At 40.4% G+C, this 20,459-nt stretch overlaps 2 protein-coding genes across 12 annotated transcripts in view; one reads left to right on the top strand and one right to left on the bottom strand.

Moving 5' to 3' along the window:
• The window catches only part of LOC124278500 (anaphase-promoting complex subunit 5-like), a 130,577-nt gene that overhangs the window by 22,792 nt on the left and 87,326 nt on the right, over nt 1-20,459 (top strand). The window contains exons 1-2 of one of the 8 annotated variants that reach the window (XM_046714248.1): nt 332-468; nt 808-829. The exons of 3 other annotated variants lie outside the window; for them this stretch is intronic. The gene's annotated coding sequence lies outside the window, so the exon portion shown is untranslated. Of the gene's footprint in view, nt 1-331; nt 469-807; nt 830-1,326; nt 1,718-3,115; nt 4,133-6,580; nt 6,658-13,497; nt 13,604-20,459 lie in introns of those variants that run through there. 4 more of the 8 variants (XM_046714239.1, XM_046714256.1, XM_046714263.1 and 1 more) reach the window with 4 other exon arrangements.
• On the bottom strand, nt 4,941-12,535 carry LOC124278574. 4 transcript variants are annotated; one of them, XM_046714324.1, is made up of 5 exons: nt 12,442-12,535; nt 10,439-10,569; nt 6,900-8,248; nt 6,553-6,638; nt 4,941-5,325 (listed from the first exon to the last, which is right to left on the bottom strand). In XM_046714324.1, the coding sequence occupies exons 2-3, from the start codon at nt 10,563-10,565 to the stop codon at nt 7,503-7,505; spliced, it is 873 nt and encodes a 290-aa protein (XP_046570280.1). In that variant the 5' UTR covers nt 10,566-10,569; nt 12,442-12,535; the 3' UTR covers nt 4,941-5,325; nt 6,553-6,638; nt 6,900-7,502. The 4 variants fall into 4 exon arrangements, with proteins under 4 accessions (XP_046570280.1, XP_046570284.1, XP_046570270.1 ...); XM_046714328.1 differs by having other exon boundaries at nt 12,394-12,479; XM_046714314.1 differs by having other exon boundaries at nt 12,365-12,442.

Genomic DNA, 20,459 nt, shown 5'->3' with positions numbered 1-20,459 from the left:
CAGGTGTCGCGGGATGCTGTGTAATCGTACCCATGTGTCACGGGATGCTGTGTAATCATACCGAGGTGTTGCGGGATGCTGTGTAATCTTACCCATGTGTCGCAGGATGCTGTGATATCGTACCCGGGTGTTGTGGGATGCAGTGTAATCATACCCAGATGTCGCGGGATGCTGTGTAATCGTACCCATGTGTCACGGGATGCTGTGTAATCATACCGAGGTGTTGCGGGATGCTGTGTAATCGTACCCAGATGTCGCGGGATGCTGTGTAATCGTACCCATGTGTCACGGGATGCTGTGTAATCGTACCCAGGTGTTGCGGGATGCTGTGTTATCGTACCCAGGTGTCGCGGGATGCTGTGTTATCGTACCCAGGTGTCGTGGGATGCTGTGTAATCGTACCGAGGTGTCGCGGGATGCTGTGTAATCGTACCCAGATGTCACGGGATGCTGTGTAATTATACCCAGGTGTTGCGGGATGCTGTGTCAACGTACCCAGGTGTCGGAGGATGCTGTGTAATCATACCCAGATGTCGCGGGATGTTGTGTAATCATACCAGGTGTTGTGGGATGCTGTGTAATCATACCCAGATGTCGCGGGATGTTGTGTAATCATACCAGGTGTTGCGGGATGCTGTGTAATCATACCCAGATGTCGCGGGATGCTGTGTGATCGTACCCATGTGTCGCAGGATGCTGTGTAATCGTACCCGGGTGTTGTGGGATGCAGTGTAATCGTACCCAAATGTTGCGGGATGCTGTGTAATCATACCCAGGTATTGCGGGATGCTGTGTAATCATACCCAGGTGTCGTGGGATGTTGCTCAGAGTGTGACTTGGTTGATGCTGTGTAATCATACCAGGTGTCATGGGATGCTGTGTAATCATACCCAGGTGTCGCAGGATGCTGTGTAATCATACCAGGTGTCATGGGATGCTGTGTAATCATACCGAGGTGTCGCGGGATGACAGGATGCTGTGTAATCATACCAGGTGTCGTGGGATGATGTGTAATCATACCGAGGTGTCGCGGGATGCTGTGTAATCATATCCAGGTGTCGCGGGAAGTTGCTCAGAGTATGAATCACTTGAGTATTTACAAACTTCTGTCATATAACTGGACTATTGCTTATTGCAGTAACATACAAACATTGCACAAATATTGCACAGATGTTGCACAACATTGAACAAACATTGCACAGACATTACACAAATATTGCATAGACATTGCACAGACATTACTCAAACATTGCACAGACATTGCAGATATTGCACAGACATTACTCTGACAGTGCACAAATATTGCAGACATTACACATATATTGCATAGACATTGCACAAACATTGCACAGACATTGCAAAAATATTGCTCAGACAGTAGTCAGACATTGCACAAATATTGCACAAACATTACTCAGACATTGCACAAATATTGCACAGACATTGCAAAAATATTGCACAGACATGGCATGAACATTGCACTAACATGACTAAAATATTATTTCAGCTGTGAGTCATTATGAAACTTGGCAGAGATTGATTGCAGTGTTTCCTTCCTTCACCATTGTTAGCTGGCTTGTCACTTAATACAGGAAACTATGCTATCGCAACATCAAATTCAGTTTCAAATTGAGACTCACAGTCGTTGTACCTGAATGTTATTCACTGCAAAGGTGTAAAAAGTTTGTTGATGTGAGAGATTGCAAGGATGGTTTACGTGAGTAGTCCAGCCAGATCTATCAGTAAAGTATTTTCCTCATTATTTTGTCATAAGGGTGTAGCCAAGTTGTTAAAGCATTTTTCTCTCAACTGAATCACAAGGTGAGAAGTACTTGCACATAGGGCTGCAACAAGTCACCTAGACCTCGATTCGATTCGATTCGATTCGATGTTGGACCCTCGACTCGATTCATACAAGCAGACACATCAGATTTCATTTATCTTTCAGAGTTTCTTAAACAAAACATATCATATAGAAAAACCTTTTCCAAGATTTGACTAGAAATCAGGAATTTAAGTGATGTAACCTTTACAAAGAAATAAACTATGATGTTTAAACACAAAACAACACTCAAATATCGAATCAGAATTGTGATAATGGTTATCAAAAATAGAAACTAAGATGTCATATTTGATTTGATGAGCGGAACCGAATCGTTACAGCCCTACTCGCACATAACTGAATCACAGGACTAAAACTACATGCCCTGTGCTGAATCACAGGATGAGCACTACACTCACCATGCTGAATCACAGGATGAGCACTACTCACCGTGCTGAATCACAGGATGAGCACTACACTCACTGTGCTGAATCACAGGATGAGCACTACACTCACTGTGCTGAATCACAGGATGAGCTCTACACTCACCGTGCTGAATCACAGGATGAGCACTACACTCAGCTGAATCACACTACACTCACCGTGCTGAATCACAGGATGAGCACTACACTCACCGTGCTGAATCACAGGATGAGCACTACACTCACCGTGCTGAATCAGGGGATGAGCACTACATTCACTGTGCTGAATAACAGAGTTTACCTAAGCAAAGCACTTTAGTTGCTTGGACACTGTGATATTGGAGGGTTGTTGTGTCCTGGGTCATGTGAGACTTTCTTCATTAGGTTGAAGTGTTGCAAGGTTAAGGAATGCAACAGTTTTCATGCACCAGGACATACATGATGTCAGATTATTGCCTGCTCACCGTTGTGCATGAAACTGATACACAGGAACACAGTGATGCCAACCACCCCGATTCTGGAAGAGTTACTCTGATTTTGGAGATGTTACTCCGATTTTCAAATACCAAATCCACTCTCCGATTTGTCAATAAATTATACTGCGATTTTTTTAGAAAATACAAATATGTTTATAAATTTAGAATGTTTGAAAGAATTTGAGTAAATAGCCATTTAAATATGTTCATTTGAGTTCTATAAGTATTAGCTGGTTAAGTATGTTCAGAAATTGCATATTTCCAAGCTAAATCTAAAGATTTTCATTGGGGACACCGCCAAGACTCCCATCGTCAAAAGGGGCCCGAACCCCCTCTCACGCTCACCCCCAACTGACAACTCCGGGCTCGGGAATTACTTTAAGCAAGGCATGACTCTGCTTTCATCTGATTCAGGGTTCGGCATCTCTGAGGAACATGTTGACTTTGATTGATTTGTGGAAAGAACTGATTGACAAATACTACTGGTGCAAATGTACCCGAAGTCAAAAGCACTACTGTTGTAACTGGAGAGCCATTGTGTAATATCATTATATCTTTGCTTACGGAGAAAGTACACTAGTCTCTCACTGTAACCAGGACACAGTACTAATACTGTACACGTGGCCTACACTTCCGAGAAATAAAACTAAGGACAAATTTGAGCATTCTTGGAAAGCTTTACACCTGACTACCTGCACCAGTCAATATCCTGTTGCATATCAAGGTTGCATGTCAATGTCTTCCTGTTTGAGCTGACTGGTATCTTGAAGGAGACTGTATGGCTGGTGGATACGTAAGTGTTTGCACTGGGCAAAATGTGCATATGCCTGTTTAGGAGCATTTAACAGAATGCATGAAGAATATGGATTTATATACAAGTGCGGTTCCTGCAAATGATGAACATCCCAGATTATGACTGTTCCTGGCAAAGCTGGTTGGTTTCGTGACTTCCACGGGATCTGATTGTGAGTGGTGCTGATGCTGCTCTGTGTCTTTGTAACCTGACAGTGTTGATCAGTGGTCATGATATCGATCACTGGATTGTCTGACTGACAGACAGGAATATTTACAGACCACCATCATATGAGTGGAATATTCTTAAGTGATGCTTAACTGACCAACCAAAAACAAATGACCAAACCCACTAATGGATACAAGCGTGCATAAATAAATAAACTGCATGTGTTTTGCAACAAAGAATTATTCTTGAGCGAATGTAGAGTTAACACATGCATGTGTGTTTTTGTCAAGCGTGAAAAAATAAGTTTTGAACAGTGTGCATTATGAATCTGAAATACTGAACAGGAGACAGACAAAGCGCATTTACTGTTTGACTGAGATATAATATGGAAAGTACAAGTAGAAGGATTTGTATTTTGGATACCTTTCAAGCCAACCAGAATTTACTGAAGGTGAGACTTTTGGTTGACTATTGAATGCTAAGGATTTTTCAACTTGCAGTTTGTTGGTCATCATAAGTCCCAATACCTAATGTTGGTGAAAATATGTCTACTGTCTTGACTGATTGTGAGTTGTCTTACTGTGGCATCCTGGTATGTTGATCATGTTGTTGACACGAGCTAGATATTACTTTACATGCATCACCTTGCAGTATTCTGGACCATCATTAGGTCCCAATACGGATACTGGTCAGCAAATGTCTACTGATGATGTCTTGTCTGATTGTGTCGTTTACCTCAATGCCCTGAGACATTGATCATGCTTGTTAGCCGCGAGGTAGATCAGTTTATGCATTGCTACTGATGCATGTGACAATAGAATTGTCTGAATGATGGGACCAAAGATCAGGCTATTTTCTATCTCCCATCCCAAGCGCCGGTTGCAGCATCTCTTGGCTGTTCCCTAGAAATCATTTTGCTGTTGACTTGTTACTTCCGTCTCAGTCTATATTAATCAGAGTGGTAACATCAAAATTTCCTGCTTCTAGATGCAACAAAACAGGGACAGTAGACTTAATCAGAAAGTATAATAAATATGGTGTAAATAAATGTGTTTGTGCAACCACTGTATGTCTAATTCAAGATACAGCTACATGAATCATGATTAGTACTGTCAATGATAGTTATCCATCATATCTAAAGGGGGTCTCCTCGTTTTGCCACCACCCTATTGTTAAGGGGTGGCCAGAAGCAGTCATGCATGTTGATTGGAAGAAGAATAGGAGGTGGAGGGTCATCTCAAGTATTTAATGCATTTACACAAATTACATGAAATTTTAATACAGTACAAAATAAGAAATATAACAATGTTAAAAAAATATATTACACAGGTTCTTAATTGCACAAGATTTGCATAGTATTTTTAATGCATTTACACAAATTACATGAACTATTAATACAGTGCAAAATAAGAATATTAAGAAATTATTACACAGATTACACACTTTCACAGTTATAAATAATTAAAGTCCAATGAGGTGAGATACCGAATTGGTATACTCCACTTGCCTCTTGATGTTGGCGATGAGGTCGTCTTTCTCATGTTGACGGCAGTCGTCTAGTTGTCCATACTTCTTTTTTCGAGGAGGCATGTGTCCACCTGACAAGATCTGGCCAATGATGATTTCAGTGTGGGCTTGTTCTCTCTGCAGAATGTTAATAAACTTAAACAGGTTTGGATGAGGATGCCCACTCTTGTTCATCTTTGCATGCCAGCCTTCCACATGATTCGTTGTTCTGGCACCACTGGTGTTGAAGTGGTTCCATGTGGATGTGCAAGCATTCTCTACCCACTGTTCGGTCGCGTTCTCTTAACTCTATACTTAAAACCTTGAAATACTAGACTACGGCCACCACGACTGTTACAAATGAACTCTATTAATCTCTGGGGTTAATCTCCTGATGTTGATGGCTTCTAGTATTTTCCGTTTTGCTTGTCGAGAACAGTACTAGACAAGATGCTAGTCTGTTGCCAGTCAATGGAGTGGGTGGGGTTGTTGATTATATGCTCTGAAAGGGCTGATTTGTGGTCGGCTTTTACAGCAGATGTTTTGTGTTCTTTGAGTCTTATATCAAAGGGGTGTGATATCTCTCCAATGTAGCTACTGCCACAGTGGCAGTTTAATAAAAGTATCTCAAGAAAGAGCCCCAGTATACTATATGCATGTAGTTTGCTAGCAAAGTAATGTTTCCTAAAATATAAAGTCTTGAGGCAGGTCAAAGTGAAATGAAAAGTAAATAAGATTTACTACAACAGAATATTGTATTTTCTGTTCCTTAGAATTTCAAACATATTGTCCTAATTCCCTAAAACAAAATAGACTTGTTTTTGTGTAGGATATGATAGAGTTATAGGAATCAGGTGATAAGAATACTGCCCTTCAAAGTTTAGACTCACTTAAAGCACTCACTATCACGTTATGTATATATATGTGGTTACATCGAAGATGAATTTCTCCACTAACTTGAGGTGGAACCAACTGCAAATTTTATGCAGATGAATTGCATGAGGATCAAGCATCAAATTGCTGAAAAGCATGTGCAAATATCCTGTATGTGAACAGCTGCGTTTTGGTGTAAAGTTTTGCTCTGAAATCATAAATTTTCACTGAGTTTCATCATTTATTGAATTCATGACAATAATCTTTTCAACGTTATGAATTTGGTTTACAGTACTTCAGTTCATGTGTAAACAGTGCCTTTAAACAGTATGGAATATTTTGCAAAATCTAGTTTAGAACAGTTGACTGAAGTAAGTGGCTACATTTATACTAGTGAGTCTAAAGTTTTGATGGGTAGTATATTATCCAAAGAGCTCAGCAAATAGAGTGGTCATCAAAAGATTAGCGCTGAAGAACATATCTTTTACATACCAGGTTCAGTCTACTTTATCTGAAGGAAGGCTCTCTGGCTTACTATGGACGTCGTCTTCTTCGGACAGCTCAGAGGATAAATCCACCTAAGAGGAAGAAATTATTGTTAGAGCAGGGTTAATGACAAGTGTCTGTCATTCATAGCATTCTCATAAGTATGTTTTAAGTTTCAAAGGATATTTGCCATACAATTTTAAATGTTTGCTGCTCGTCTGGTGGAGAAATTTCCTGAGGTTGAAGAATGTCGTGAATGGGTTCATACTTCAGAAGCAGGTAGAGAGAGAAGATCAGTCTTACCTGTGAGCTTGCTGTTTCAGAAGCAGGTAGAGGAAGAAGATCAGTCTTACCTGTCGGCTTGCTTCTTCAGAAGCTGCAGATGAAGTCAGATCAGACTCAGCGCAGGCCAAAGGAGGTTGTGTGGAGGTGTCGTGAGGACCATTGCTGGATGAGGAGTTTGGATTGTGGACATCTTTGTCTGTTTCCCTTGCTTCATTTGTCCATGGTGTCAGGCCTTCAGGGCTGCTTCTGTCTGACACAGGTGTCTGGAGTCTGGAGGATGCAGCTTTACCCAGTCTGTCAGGTCCTCCAGGTTTGGTCTTGAGAATCTGTACTTCAGCCTGAGCAGCCACAACAGGAGGCATATGAGTGAAGGTCCTGCCACTGACTGGGTTGTCTTTCCAGGCAGCAGTAGGACCTTGCTTGGGATATTCCTTTTCAACAGCATCGTCCAGACTTAAGGTATGTATAAGCTTGTCTCTGGATTGCTGCAAAGAGTGAGATGTGTCTGAAGCAACGATACCTTCAGCTCCTGCCTCTTCCATCAAGCCAGTTGGAGGTAGAGGAGGTTGTGTGTCTGAGGTCTTTTTTGTCCTCTGAATGTAGAACTAAAGCTGATGGACCTGAGTTATCTCTGGGTTCTGTAGTTTGGCTAGGTGGATCCTTTTCGATGTTCACCTTAAGCACTCTGTGGCTACTGATGCTGTTGAATGGACAGGGCTGTCCAAATGGGGACTTGTGTTGCTCGTTGGAACATGCATGGTGGGACTGAAGCTGCTGCAAGAATCTGACGTAGGCTGTGAAGCTGGGGGTTTGATGAGTTGGGATGGGCTGTTGTTCTGGTCTAAAACAGCCAGTGCTGAAGTAGCTGACTTGTTGATTGGAGTCAGCGGACTGGTTGTTTCAGTTGGCCTTGTTTTAGGACTGGGCATCACGGATGTGCCAAGTATGGCCCTCTCTCCATCAGCATCATCATCATCATCATCAAGAAGAGGAGGAACACTGGAGGAGTTGGATGGTGGAGTTACTGCAGCATCTGTAGTTGATGCAGCTGGAGTGTTGCTTCCTTGGCTCAGTCCATCTGCTTCAGCATCACAACCAGAATGGTCAACCATCACACCTGTGCTTGGTCTTGATTCACTGGCTTGTTCTCCCTTTCTGATTCTCAGCCTCAAGCCCATATCGTGGATGACACCTGTTTCATTCTGCACGGGTTGGTTATTTTCTGTTTCAGATTCCCTTTTATTTTCATTTTCATTTTCTTCTTCCGAGTTTCTTCTATGGAAAAACCTGTAAATCAGCTGCAGGAACTTGAATCGTCTTTCCCTTAAAGTTCTCCAGTGACAGAACCTATCAAGGTACTCCCCGCACTCCTGTGAAAACTTGTCCTTGTTGTAGTTTTCAGAAGGCTCGTCTTCCCCTGAACAAATCCAGAAGTAAAGATATTTGCATGTGATTGAAATGACTGTCTTGGAAATTAACATGGCATTGAATATCTTACTGTTAATTTGTTTGATTAGGTGCTGCAAGTAGATTATGAAACAATGAAAGCATTATCATGGCCAGGGCCCACTTGCACAGAGCAGTCTTAGTTACAATCAATCTTAGGCTCCTACAATCAACTTTACAATCACCATACAATTGCCCTAATCCACTTGCACAAAGCCGATCTTAGAAGCGATTGTAAGGCGGCATGTATTTAAGATCGCATCTAAAAAAATACATTAATATATTTGGGTATAGATTTAGTGACTTAATAATTATGAAAATTAAAACATCAAATAGAAACAATATTTTATTTCCTTAACACCTAGAGCTATATTAGCCAATGGTTCTTGTTCAGGGTTTTGGTAGAAGTGACTATCCTAAATATATCCTAGAAGGATAGTTTTCTTACAAAAAGAAAATGTGATATTGCTACAGAAGTGTTGTAAAGAATGCATGACAGGGGAATGCGAATATTAAATAATATTTCGAGAGAGCAGTTGTTAAATACTTATTCACAGTATATTAATGATATAACCCTATTGCGTTGATAAATAATTTTAATGCCTCAGCATGTGTATATCCCTATTTCATTAATAAATAGTATATATTTAAAATGCGTACTCAATTTCAGATTTATGGATGAGAAAGAAACTTCATTTTGCAAGTTAACATGCATCTAATTGTAGATTACTTTCAAGATAAACGTAAGACAAAATTACTCCATGACCATAAAGAAATATATATTTCATGAGCTCGGAGATTGGGCATGACAGACTACAGCAACGGCATATGCCAAGGGAAACCACTCCCACCTTGCGTATAAACTAAAATTATCTGCTCTTGAGTTAATGAAAAGGTCACGGCCATTGTTGATCGCACGCGGACACCATTCGCTAGTATCCTTTCCTTGATTATCAAAAAGGTATGTTGTTGCACCCTTTTCCAGCATTGAATCGGGTGGGAATAGTACTTTGTGATATCGACTCGATAGTTCTGTGGTTCACTACAGTAAATAACAATGTATCCGACGTTAACTTGGTTGTCCATTCTCCGTGTTGTTGAAGTGTCGAGGCAAACCACAGAGTTTTATGCAATATAAAAGCAGTCTCCAAACATAAAGCTGATTATCTGCGTGAAACAGACACTATCGTGAAGGCCATTTTGTCACAGACTACAATGATCTTAGCTCCTTACAAATGGTCCGGAGCTATTGTAAGTTTCAATTGTAACTTACAATGGTCTTAGCCTACAATCGCTTTGGATGGCGATTGTAGCCGAAGCCTAAGATCGTGATCTTAAGGATTTATAATAATTGTAGCGCTAAGAACATTCTGTGCAAGTGAGCCCTGGTGTCTTTCATTTAACTAGGGGCAGTGAGGTGGCGTAGTGGTTAAAGCAGTCGCTAATCATGCCTAAGACCAGGTTTGATTCCCCACATAAGTACAATGTGTGTAGCCTATTTCTGGTGTCCCCCGCTGTGATGTTGCTAGAATATTGCTAAAAGCGGCGTAAAACCATACTCGCTCATTTCACTATGTTGATTGATCAAGTCAAGGTATCTGTATTTGTACAACATGCCCACATGTCCTCAGAGGAGAGTGCTGCCCTCGGTGTTTCCACCTCTACTTGGTATTTTGAAATAAGATGATCTTACAATACATAGTGGACAAAAATAGTTAGGGATATATGTAAATTATGAATAATGATCTATGTATTCATTGACACAAGGAGAAAATAGCACCATAAAAATACCAATATCCCTAACATATTTTGTCCAGTAGACAATACCCCCAGTATCATCCCACTTCTTAGATAATGTTGAAAGTAGGATTAAATCAAATGTTTTGGAAGAAGTGTTAGCAGACAACCCTCATCCTGCATATAGTTAGTAAACTGATGTTGTAAAGGTCCAGCCCACCTTTGGTCATCAGCTACTCATGCTTGTAACAGGCGACTTCAGTGGTTATACTTTCATAAACTGATGCTCATGACGTCAATCACTGGATTGTCAGGTCAAGACATGACTATTTAAAGACTTCCGTCATATTGGTGTTATAATGCTGTTTGCAGCATCAAACAAGCAAGCAAACAAACAAATAAACAAACAAATAAATAAACAAACCTGATTCTTGACAGCATCTGAAACAGAGGTTCCAGGCTGCAGCAACACACAGGAGACATTTTGTAAGGAAATCACGTAATTTGCCAAGATTGATGATCAATCGATTTGGTGCCTGTTCTCCGTCCATATTTCTGCTCCAGGAAAAAAAAGGAGAGTAAAATTATGGATTACATTTGAAAATCTATAAAATATTTTCTGAATATTTTTGTATTGCAGAGTCTGAAAAATATCTTTTTGGGGGGATGATGTTATAAAATGGTGCAAAAAACAAACATTCCACAAATATTTAGTAATCACTACTTTTTGTGTTCAATATATTACAAATAATACTAAAGAAAGTAGGAATTGCTTTTCAAAATTAAATCGCATATCATCTCCTCATTTGTATATTCATTTCCCTACTTATCTGACCTTACTTGCCTGCTTATCTGTTTGAAAGATCAAGTTTTGGTATCAGATTGGTTTGTATGATAGATAAATAGAGAATACTACACGAGGTCTCATTAGAAACGAATTATACGAAACGAGTGTCCTTCCTATGGTATCTGACCGAGCGAAAGCGAGGATATCATAGGAAGGTCACTCGTTTCGTATAATTTGTATGTAATGAGACCGAGTGTGGTATTTGATTTATTACCCACATATTACATGCATTAAATTGACAAAATAGCGTATTTTTGTTATGTTTTTGGTTTCAACTGAAACCGGTTTCATAAAGAAGTTGCGGAAGAGTTTTGAACTGTAGTACAATATTTGCATGACGTCACACTGTAATGACGTCACTGCCTTGGTAACGGTCGTCACGATGTATGTCAGTTGTCATCGCCTCGTACAGCCTCCTACAGTAAACTACCCCGTTGCACCTCGTTTCTTGGTTTGCAGTTGCTTCATTCGGCTAACATCACTGGTGGAAACAGTGCGTTTATGTTTTTCGACGTATATAATGTCCCAGTTCGACTCACAATTAAACAGCAACACGGCAACGTTAGCAATGTTTTACATTCCCACAATGAATTTAAGTTGTAGAATGAATGAATTCATGTGTTTGTTATGAATGAAAAAATAGTTACGTCAGAATGTGACCTAATTGTGAGGTCATCGGTTATCCAATCAAATCGTTAGAATCTCAGGTCATGTTGTTACGACATAGGTCAACGCTATACGACACTCGTGTGACGTACGAGATTGTGTATGCAACTACCCATACATTGACCACGTGGGTAATAAACATAAATATAAAACATTACTATCCTCAGAAACAAAACTGTTTAGTTAAAAGGGAAAAACGGCTGTGAAAATGATACGACTGGAACAGGGAGGGTCAGCAATAATAATAGATGAAAGGGGTAAGCATGTTCCACCCTACCTGTAGCACACGCCATTCACAAAATGTGCCTAAATATGAAAGTATTTTTTCTTGATGCTGTACAGCACTACTCCTGCCATGCAAGTGTGTCTCGTACACAAACCAGACAATCAAGTGATCAATAGACCAGAAAATCTGGTTAAATAACTTATAAATAAATAAATTACAACTGCAGTGTAGAAGTACACTATCAGTGATCAGATCTAAGACGTCTGCTGCCCACATTAATCTGAGACTTCCTGATAAATTGAAATATTATTCAAAACGGAATTGACCCCAGCCACTTAGTTGTTGAGATTGATACGCGAAGGTGAAGACTTAAACCAACAAAAACTGCCAGAGCTGCTTATTGAGTATGCTACGGTAAAACCTTTCTATTTGTAATCATATACTAGTGCCAATTAAATCTTTAGCTGTACATGTATCCACATTGAGTATGGACAGAATATCAACCATTTTCAGGCTTGTTAGTATACTTGTAAGTTCATTGGTTTAAGGAGTTTTTCTACTGACGAGTGAAAGTGAAAATAAAGTGAAGTTTTTCCATGTTGGAGACAAACCTGCCGTGAAAACATTCTTTGTGGTTGACATTGCAATCTGTTAGTGACATGTCAAAATGTTTCAACATTTAACTCACATGATGGATGTTTTGGTGATCTTTGTGAAGCCCTGTTGTTACTGTTTGATCACTCAGTCATAATTCCCCAGCTGGGGAATACCCTAAAGTACTATTTTCCTGAAAACTGTAGGCGTGTAAGTCAATTGGCTATGTTATGTTTCATGAAATGCAATTGTAAAGATTTTTTTTTTGACTGGTGGGGTAAGGTGTTGACTTGTGAGGTAAGGTGTTGTTGGAGGGGGTAAGATGTTGGTAGTTGTGGTAAGGTGTTGTTGGAGGGGGTAAGATGTTGTTAGTTGTGGTAAGGTGTTGTTGGAGGGGGTAAGATGTTGTTAGTTGTGGTAAGGTGTTGTTGGAGGGGGTAAGATGTTGGTAGTTGTGGTAAGGTGATGTGCTGGAGGGTGAGATGTAGGTAGTTGTGGTAAGGTGTTGTTGGAGGGGGTAAGATGTTGGTAGTTGTGGTAAGGTGTTGTTGGAGGGGGTAATATGTTGGTAGTTGTGGTAAGGTGTTGTTGGAGGGGGTAAGATGTTGGTAGTTGTGGTAAGGTGTTGTTGGAGGGGGGATGTAATCATTGGAAGGCAGGTGTCTGCCTAAGAGCCTTTTTAGTATAAAAGATTTGCACCAGGGTGTGAAACTATCTTCACATTTTTCATCACCAACCAGGAAGTGATAAGACTGATTCGAAATAAAACCTTGACATGAGATATGCAGTCAGGGAGTGAACTCTGCCCTATCTGTACAAAGAACTGTACTTTGTGTCAAAGTCTGACCTAAATTATAAATGTATACCTTGTTGTGACTCCTTGACATATCTGAATGCTTTCGGGCGGTGGGGTAGCCTAATGGTTAAAGCGTTGGCTCGTCACGCTGAAGACCCGGGTTCGAATCCCCACATGGGTACAATGTGTGAAACTCATTTCTGGTTTCCCCCCGCCGTGATGTTGCTGGAATATTGCTAAAACCAAACTCAGTCAGTCAGTCAGTCTGAATGCTTTCCCTTATTACATGTACATGCATATACCTGTCTTATCCCCAACTCGGTGAATCATCTCAATGAAAGTTGAAAGTTGAAAGTTTGGTTTGCTTACATACAGCTCTTAAATTACGTAGTGAACTTGAGAACAAACCTGAGTCAGGATTATTAAAAACCTCTAATACAGGCAGGTTTAGGTTGGCTATGTGAACATTGATTATCTCAATTTGATACCAATGTTTGTTTCAATGTTTTAGATTGAATGAAAATGTTAATTTGTTTGATAACTTTGTGCATTATGTAAGTATGTGTTGGGTAAGTAGTATCAGACTTATCTTCAGAGCTTGTGACTTAGTAAAGGGAAATATTACATGTGGTGTTTGAAATCCATTGCTGTTTTATTTCAGCAGACATTATACATGTATAGACGAATTTGTAAAGACATGGAAGATTTAACGCATACATACATACATACATACATACTAACATTTGTATAGCGCCGATATCCATCTCAGCTCAGCTGCTCAAAGGCGCTTTGTTTTTCCCTCGTTCACTGGATGTCAATCTCAACGGCACATCGTATTGTCAATCTCAACTCCCTGGGGGAGCATACAACTCTTGCAGCCACTAGGTGCACCGAGTTAATGGGGCATTCCATCCTTACGAGGTACCCATTCACAGCTGGGTGGACTGGGACACATAGTCACAGTACTTTGTCCAAGTTTACTGCACGTTGCTGTACCCGCAACTGGGTGTTTGCACGTATTCATGTGGCCACCATCTGGTCATATACTAACGGATTCGTGGGTTCTTTTAAGTGCACAGGGTTGTGTACTGTACATGATGGGCCAACAGCAAAGAATTGCTGGAATATTGCTAAAAGCAGCGTAAAACTAATCTCACTCAGTCATATTGCTATAAGTGGCGTAAGACTAAACTAACTCACTCATACAATGATAATTTCTGGAATATTGTTAAAAGTGTCGGAAAACTAAACTCACTCACTTATGCAATCGCAATTGCTGGAATATTGCTAAGAGCGGCGTAAAACTATACTCACTCACTCACTCACTCATACAGTCATAGTTCCGAATCCCAGGTGACCCAGAAAGAAGCTAATTACTGTTTTATTTACAAGAATGGAATAACATTGGGTGGCCACAGAGAGTTGGTACACCCCTCTGGGCTGAGGGCTAGAACTTAAATGGGTTGATGACTCTAAGCCTAAGTGCCGAGCATTTATATTTTCTAACTATTTATTTCAAAATTGAAACAATAAAATTATTATGGTTGGTTAATGATACAAAATGGGGTGTGCCCTATAGTACCCTATTATAAATGAAATGCCCAGACAGATTGGAGTACTTGATCATGCTAATCCTTGAACTGAGCCTAATCTTCTTGACACATTTACTGGATGATTGTGGTATTAGCATTGAACCCAACACGCTCACTGTCACTCACAATATGTCTATTTTACAGTTAGTGAGATGTTAAGCTTTTTTCATGAATACTGCAGAAGAGTATGTGATATCTGCAATTTAGTCAGCATCTTGGTGCAAACAGAGGAACATACTGAACCTGAACTCATTACCAGGGCTATAAATTAACATTTAAAAGCACAAGCGATAGACTGCTTGTGACGTTTTAAGTTACAATCTAAATGTAATTTCAATAAGCAAAAACGTAAAAATAATTCCAAAATCACGTCTTCAAACACCTGCAACTGCTTTAGTAGATTTCTTAACGTGCCCGCCGTCAGTTTTCTTTTAGTCAGGACTTATCCCTGATTCCACAACACTTTCCCCTTCACATTTCCGTTTTAATTAGTTTGTTACCATATTAGTTGTAATAATGTTTGATCATAAATGTCAAATTTGACAAATGCACGCGGTTGCTAAGGTCCACCATCATTGAATCGGAAAATCCTGAGGTTATACTAAGCATGTGATTGGCTGTAAGTTCTGAAGATTTCATATTCGAATCCTTAGTTAATTGTCGTCAGTAAATAAAGGGAAGTAACTCCAAACTGAGTATGACTGACGATGTTTTTATTCAACCATTTTCATAATTTTTCTGATTTAAATCAACAAAAACATGGAACACAAAAATTTTTTTATTAAAAACTTGAATGCTATTATGAATTGTTAAATGCATTTAGCATATTAGCATCCGTTAATTTTGACCCGTGACTACATTAATCAGGCACTGTGATTGAGGTGACAGAATGAGCAGGGTCACTAAAGTACTGTCTGAAATAGTAAAAACTGTATTTTCTCATTTATCTTTACAATTTATGTAGTTGATAGGTGCAAATAACTGTTAAAGTAAGTTCGGCCTAACTACAGTCTCAGTGGTAGGGAGATAGGAAACGTAGAAAAAGGACTTTACTGAGGAGAGATTAGTGCAGAAAAGAGCAATACGGTTTTTTTCTAAGTCCAAAACGATTTATTTGGAACAGACCATGGCTTTATGCAAATTAGTGTGTGACGATATTATATTACAAAGGACGTAGCTTCATTATAAATGATAGCTGGCGTAAAAAATAATAACTTTCATGCTGAAACTATTAAGGATGTAGCTACCATGGCGTCTCACTGTCACTATAAAAAGAAACAGATAGAAAGGTTCGTCTCAAATGCAAAACCTGGACGGGTGCTGCAGACGATCGTTGGGGTCGGGCTTGGGGAAAGAGATATCAGCTGAGATAAGATAATCCTTTAGGGCAATTATACTGGGGAAGTACACGGCATGTCATAACAATTTATAAATAATATCCAGTCCTGTCGATTGAATCGCGATTGGGTGGTCATGCCTCCTATGTATTTTGAGACATTGATATGATGGGTTTCTATGGTTATCAGGTATCATAATAATAATAATAGTCCATTTGTAATGCGCATTTCTCCACGCATAATGCATGCTCGAAGCGCCCAATGTTCAAAGTACACAGCACAGGACTGAAATAAGTTCATTTGATACACTTCAGGATGTAGGGTAGGCGTTTTGGAACAGATAAGTTTTCAGATTTCATCTGAATGCTGAGTATGATGGTGCAGTTCTAAGAGTGTGGGAAGGCTATTCCATTCCGTGGGCTTCATAGAACACAAAGGATCTTTGGCCAAACCTGATGGTTCTGACTCTGGGTAAACACAAGAGGTTTTGTGAAACAGATCTGAGAGATCTTGCTGGTGTGTACAGCTGGAGTAGTTCTGTGAAGCAGATCTGAGAGATCTTGCTGGTGTGTACAGCTGGAGTAGTTCTGTGAAGCAGATCTGAGAGATCTTGCTGGTGTGTACAGCTGAAGTAGTTCTGTGAAGCAGATCTGAGAGATCTTGCTGGTGTGTACAGCTGGAGTAGTTCTGTGAAGCAGATCTGAGAGATCTTGCTGGTGTGTACAGCTGGAGTAGTTCTGTGAAGCAGATCTGAGAGATCTTGCTGGTGTGTACAGCTGAAGTAGTTCTGTGAAGCAGATCTGAGAGATCTTGCTGGTGTGTACAGCTGGAGTAGTTCTGTGAAGCAGATCTGAGAGATCTTGCTGATGTGTACAGCTGGAGTAGTTCTGTGAAGCAGATCTGAGAGATCTTGCTGGTGTGTCCAGCTGGAGTAGTTCTGTGAAGCAGATCTGAGAGATCTTGCTGGTGTGTCCAGCTGGAGTAGTTCTGTGAAGCAGATCTGAGAGATCTTGCTGGTGTGTCCAGCTGGAGTAGTTCACAGAGATAATCAGGAGCAGCACCTGTTACACACTCCTAGGTGGTGCACAGAACTTTGAAAGCAATTCTCTGACGGACAGGTAGCCAGTGCACAGGTGTGATATGGCTACACTTTGGACATAGAGTAACTACTCTTGCGCAATTATTCTGGATCCGTTGAAGTTTTGAAACTAGCACTTGCGGAGCCCCGGCAAGTAAACTGTTACAATAGTCTAATCTAGACATTACAAGAGACAAAACAAGGATTAGCGTTGATTCTTTGGTCAGAGAATTTCTTATTGCTCCTATATTTCTCAGTTGAAGGGAACAGAGTCGCACGAGATGAATGACTTGTTCCTCAAGATCCAGCTGAGGATCAAGTATGACTCATAAGTCTTTCACTGATGATGACAGCGAAATGAGACTGCTTCCAACCTGAAGAGAGTGTAAATTACTTCGTTACCGGTTGAGCTTTGAACCAACGAGCATACATTCTGTTTTGTCGTCATTGAGCTTGAGTCTGTTTTGGAGCCTCCATGTCTCCATGTCTTGTTGTCTTGGCAACACTGTGTTGTCTTGGTTGCTGCAGATGTTGACTTGGTTCAGGATCAAAGATGCTGATTAACTGTAAATCATCTGCGTATTGATGCCGCTTTATCTGGTGAGCATCAATCACTTGACCAAGCTGAGTTGTATATAAAGTAAACAACACTGGACCAAGGACTGAACCTTGAGGAATGCCACATGTCAACAGGACGGGATCAGACAGGGCGCCATCAACAAGCACACACTGGTATCGTTGTGAGAGGTACGACAGGGCACCATCAACAAGCACACACTGGTATCGTTGTGAGAGGTACGACAGGGCGCCATCAACAAGCACACACTGGTATCGTTGTGAGAGGTATGACAGGGCGCCATCAACAAGCACACACTGGTATCGTTGTGAGAGGTACGACAGGGCGCCATCAACAAGCACACACTGGTATCGTTGTGAGAGGTACGACTTGATCCACATTAAAGCAATTCCAGAGATACCAAAATCGCATTTCAGTCGAGAAAACAGGAGGCTGTGGTCAATAGTGTCTTTTACATATCTCAACATAAACTTTATGAAAGAAAGACACGTAAGATGTTAATCAATAGATGAGGCATAGTCAACACACATGAAAAAGCACAAAATATCTTTGAGATGACCAATTGTGCCTGTAGGCAGCACATGCATTTCATGCCAGGTGAGTCGACGGTCCGTTATCATACCTGTCTGAGCGACCTAATTGCCATCTATAGTCTGATCTATTGTTTTCAGCAGCAATTCGTATTTTTTCTAAGTTTTGCTTAATTTTACGAATAAACATGCTTTTCTGGATATCCTATTACGCATCCCACTGAATGCCCAGTTAGGCCGCAGTGGGTTATTTCGACATATGCTATTTGCAGTTGTGTAAATTTTAGGGATACAGAGTAACAGCCTAAAAACAGTTTTTTTCTTTTCCGACAGTACTTTAGAACTTATTGCTATATGTTGCAATATGGGTGGTGGTGTGTGGTCCTGTGCACAGAGGTCAGGTCATGAATCAGTTGAAGTTAAGCAACGCCGAGCTCAGATGGGTTGAGCTCACCTTGGATGGGTGACCGTGGTTGGCAGCCTGACTCCTGAGAGTTTCTAGGACTTGAGTCCTGCCCACAACGAAGCACATGGTCTCACCTTAGGCAAGTGAGTTTGTTCCAAATTACCTTTGTTCACCCAGCAGAAAATGGGTACCCGGTGGATGAAGTCATGTGACTATAACCTTCTAGCGCCTAGGAGGTAGCTTGAGTTATCCGGGGCAATAAGAATCAGATTCTGATTAAGCTCCGCGAGCCATCACTTGGTGTTTGGAGACTGTGCGCTATAGAAGATGACTTATTATTATTATTATTATTAATATAGTGCTTGAAGCCCTGAGAAAGAATTCCAGTTGATCAGAACTCCAAGGTTATTTATAAACTAATTTGAATAAGTCCTCTAAAATAGTTTCTTTAAGTTTTCCTAACAAGTGAAGGGCTGGGATGTAAAACAGGAAATTTTTCTGCCCAAACCTTGAGATCGGTTGTCACTGTCATGGAGGCCATTGTTCAAATTGAAATGTTCAGTTTCTTGAAGCCATGATAAAACCATGTGGAAAACAAGTTTCATCATGAAACCTTAACCTGGATTACAACTATAAAATACCTGAAGACATTATCAACAGTTTATAATCTCGTTGTAACATTCTTCCACAGAAAACAAAATGGCGGCTACTATTCCAGCATGGTCACTATCCCGGTGGTTGTGCAACTTGTCATAAGTCCTTATCCGACAGTGATATTAATATTCTCGAAAATTGAATACACCAGGAGGAAGTAGTTACATGTCCGTGCATCAAATTTTACAACAATACAACAATGTCTAGATTAGATCCGATCGGTCAACTGATTTCAGTTTGTGAACATTGTGTGTAGTTTCACCTGTTAAGGACATGTAACAAGGAAACTGTTTATGCAGATTTCCTTCTGCCTTTTGCTGACAATTTCTTTAAGGAGTTTGAGGAAAGAGGTGCACTAGTTGTAGAAGGGTCTACACTTACCTTTTGATTGGCAGAAGGACGTTTGGGAATGGAAATTCTTTCTTTCGCGACGAGTGACAGATGACGTGTGTTTATTATTATACTGACACTGATAGGCTAGTATTTAGTGTCTCGATATATGTAGTTTTAGAGGCTACATCATTTACATGAAAAGAAGCCTGTGTGATTCAGAACCTGAGGGAAATTTAGACATATAGTCCAGGAGGAGGCAGCTGAAAAATTTGAAATTGTAGCCTCCCCAGTACTGATTTTGTTTGACACTATTTTCAGTTAGTATGATGTCTTGGGCTCATGAAAAGGCTTCATGTAGGGCTTTTGTATGCCAGGAAATGTCAGGAAGAAGGGGAAAGGTTGTGGTTCAGGGACTGTGATTCAGATTTGGGATGCTTGATATGATGTGATATGAAGTTTAGCATGGTTTACCTTAGTTTTTGAAGTTTGAGTTTAGCTGTGTTAGGTTTGGGTAGGTTACCCCTACTCCGACCGTTAGCCCAGATTCCCATTATAAATTCATTAGAACTGAAACCCTATGAAGATCTGGGTTAGAATTGATCTTCAGCAACCCATGCTTGTTGTAAGAGGCCACTAACGGGATTGGGTGATCAGGCTTGCTGACTTGAGTGACACATGTCATCGTATCCCAGTTGTGTAGATCAATGCTCATGATGTTGATCACTGGATTGTGTGGTCTTGACTCGATTATTTACAGATCGCCGCCATATAGCTGGAATATTGCTGAGTGCGGCGGTAAACAACAACTA

Source organism: Haliotis rubra, unplaced genomic scaffold, assembly GCF_003918875.1.
Source record: "Haliotis rubra isolate DU_JTF1 unplaced genomic scaffold, ASM391887v1 Scf1062, whole genome shotgun sequence".
Classification (NCBI taxonomy): domain Eukaryota; kingdom Metazoa; phylum Mollusca; class Gastropoda; order Lepetellida; family Haliotidae; genus Haliotis; species Haliotis rubra.
The sequence above is the reverse complement of the archived record's forward strand: the minus strand, read 5'-3'. Positions and strand labels throughout refer to the sequence as shown.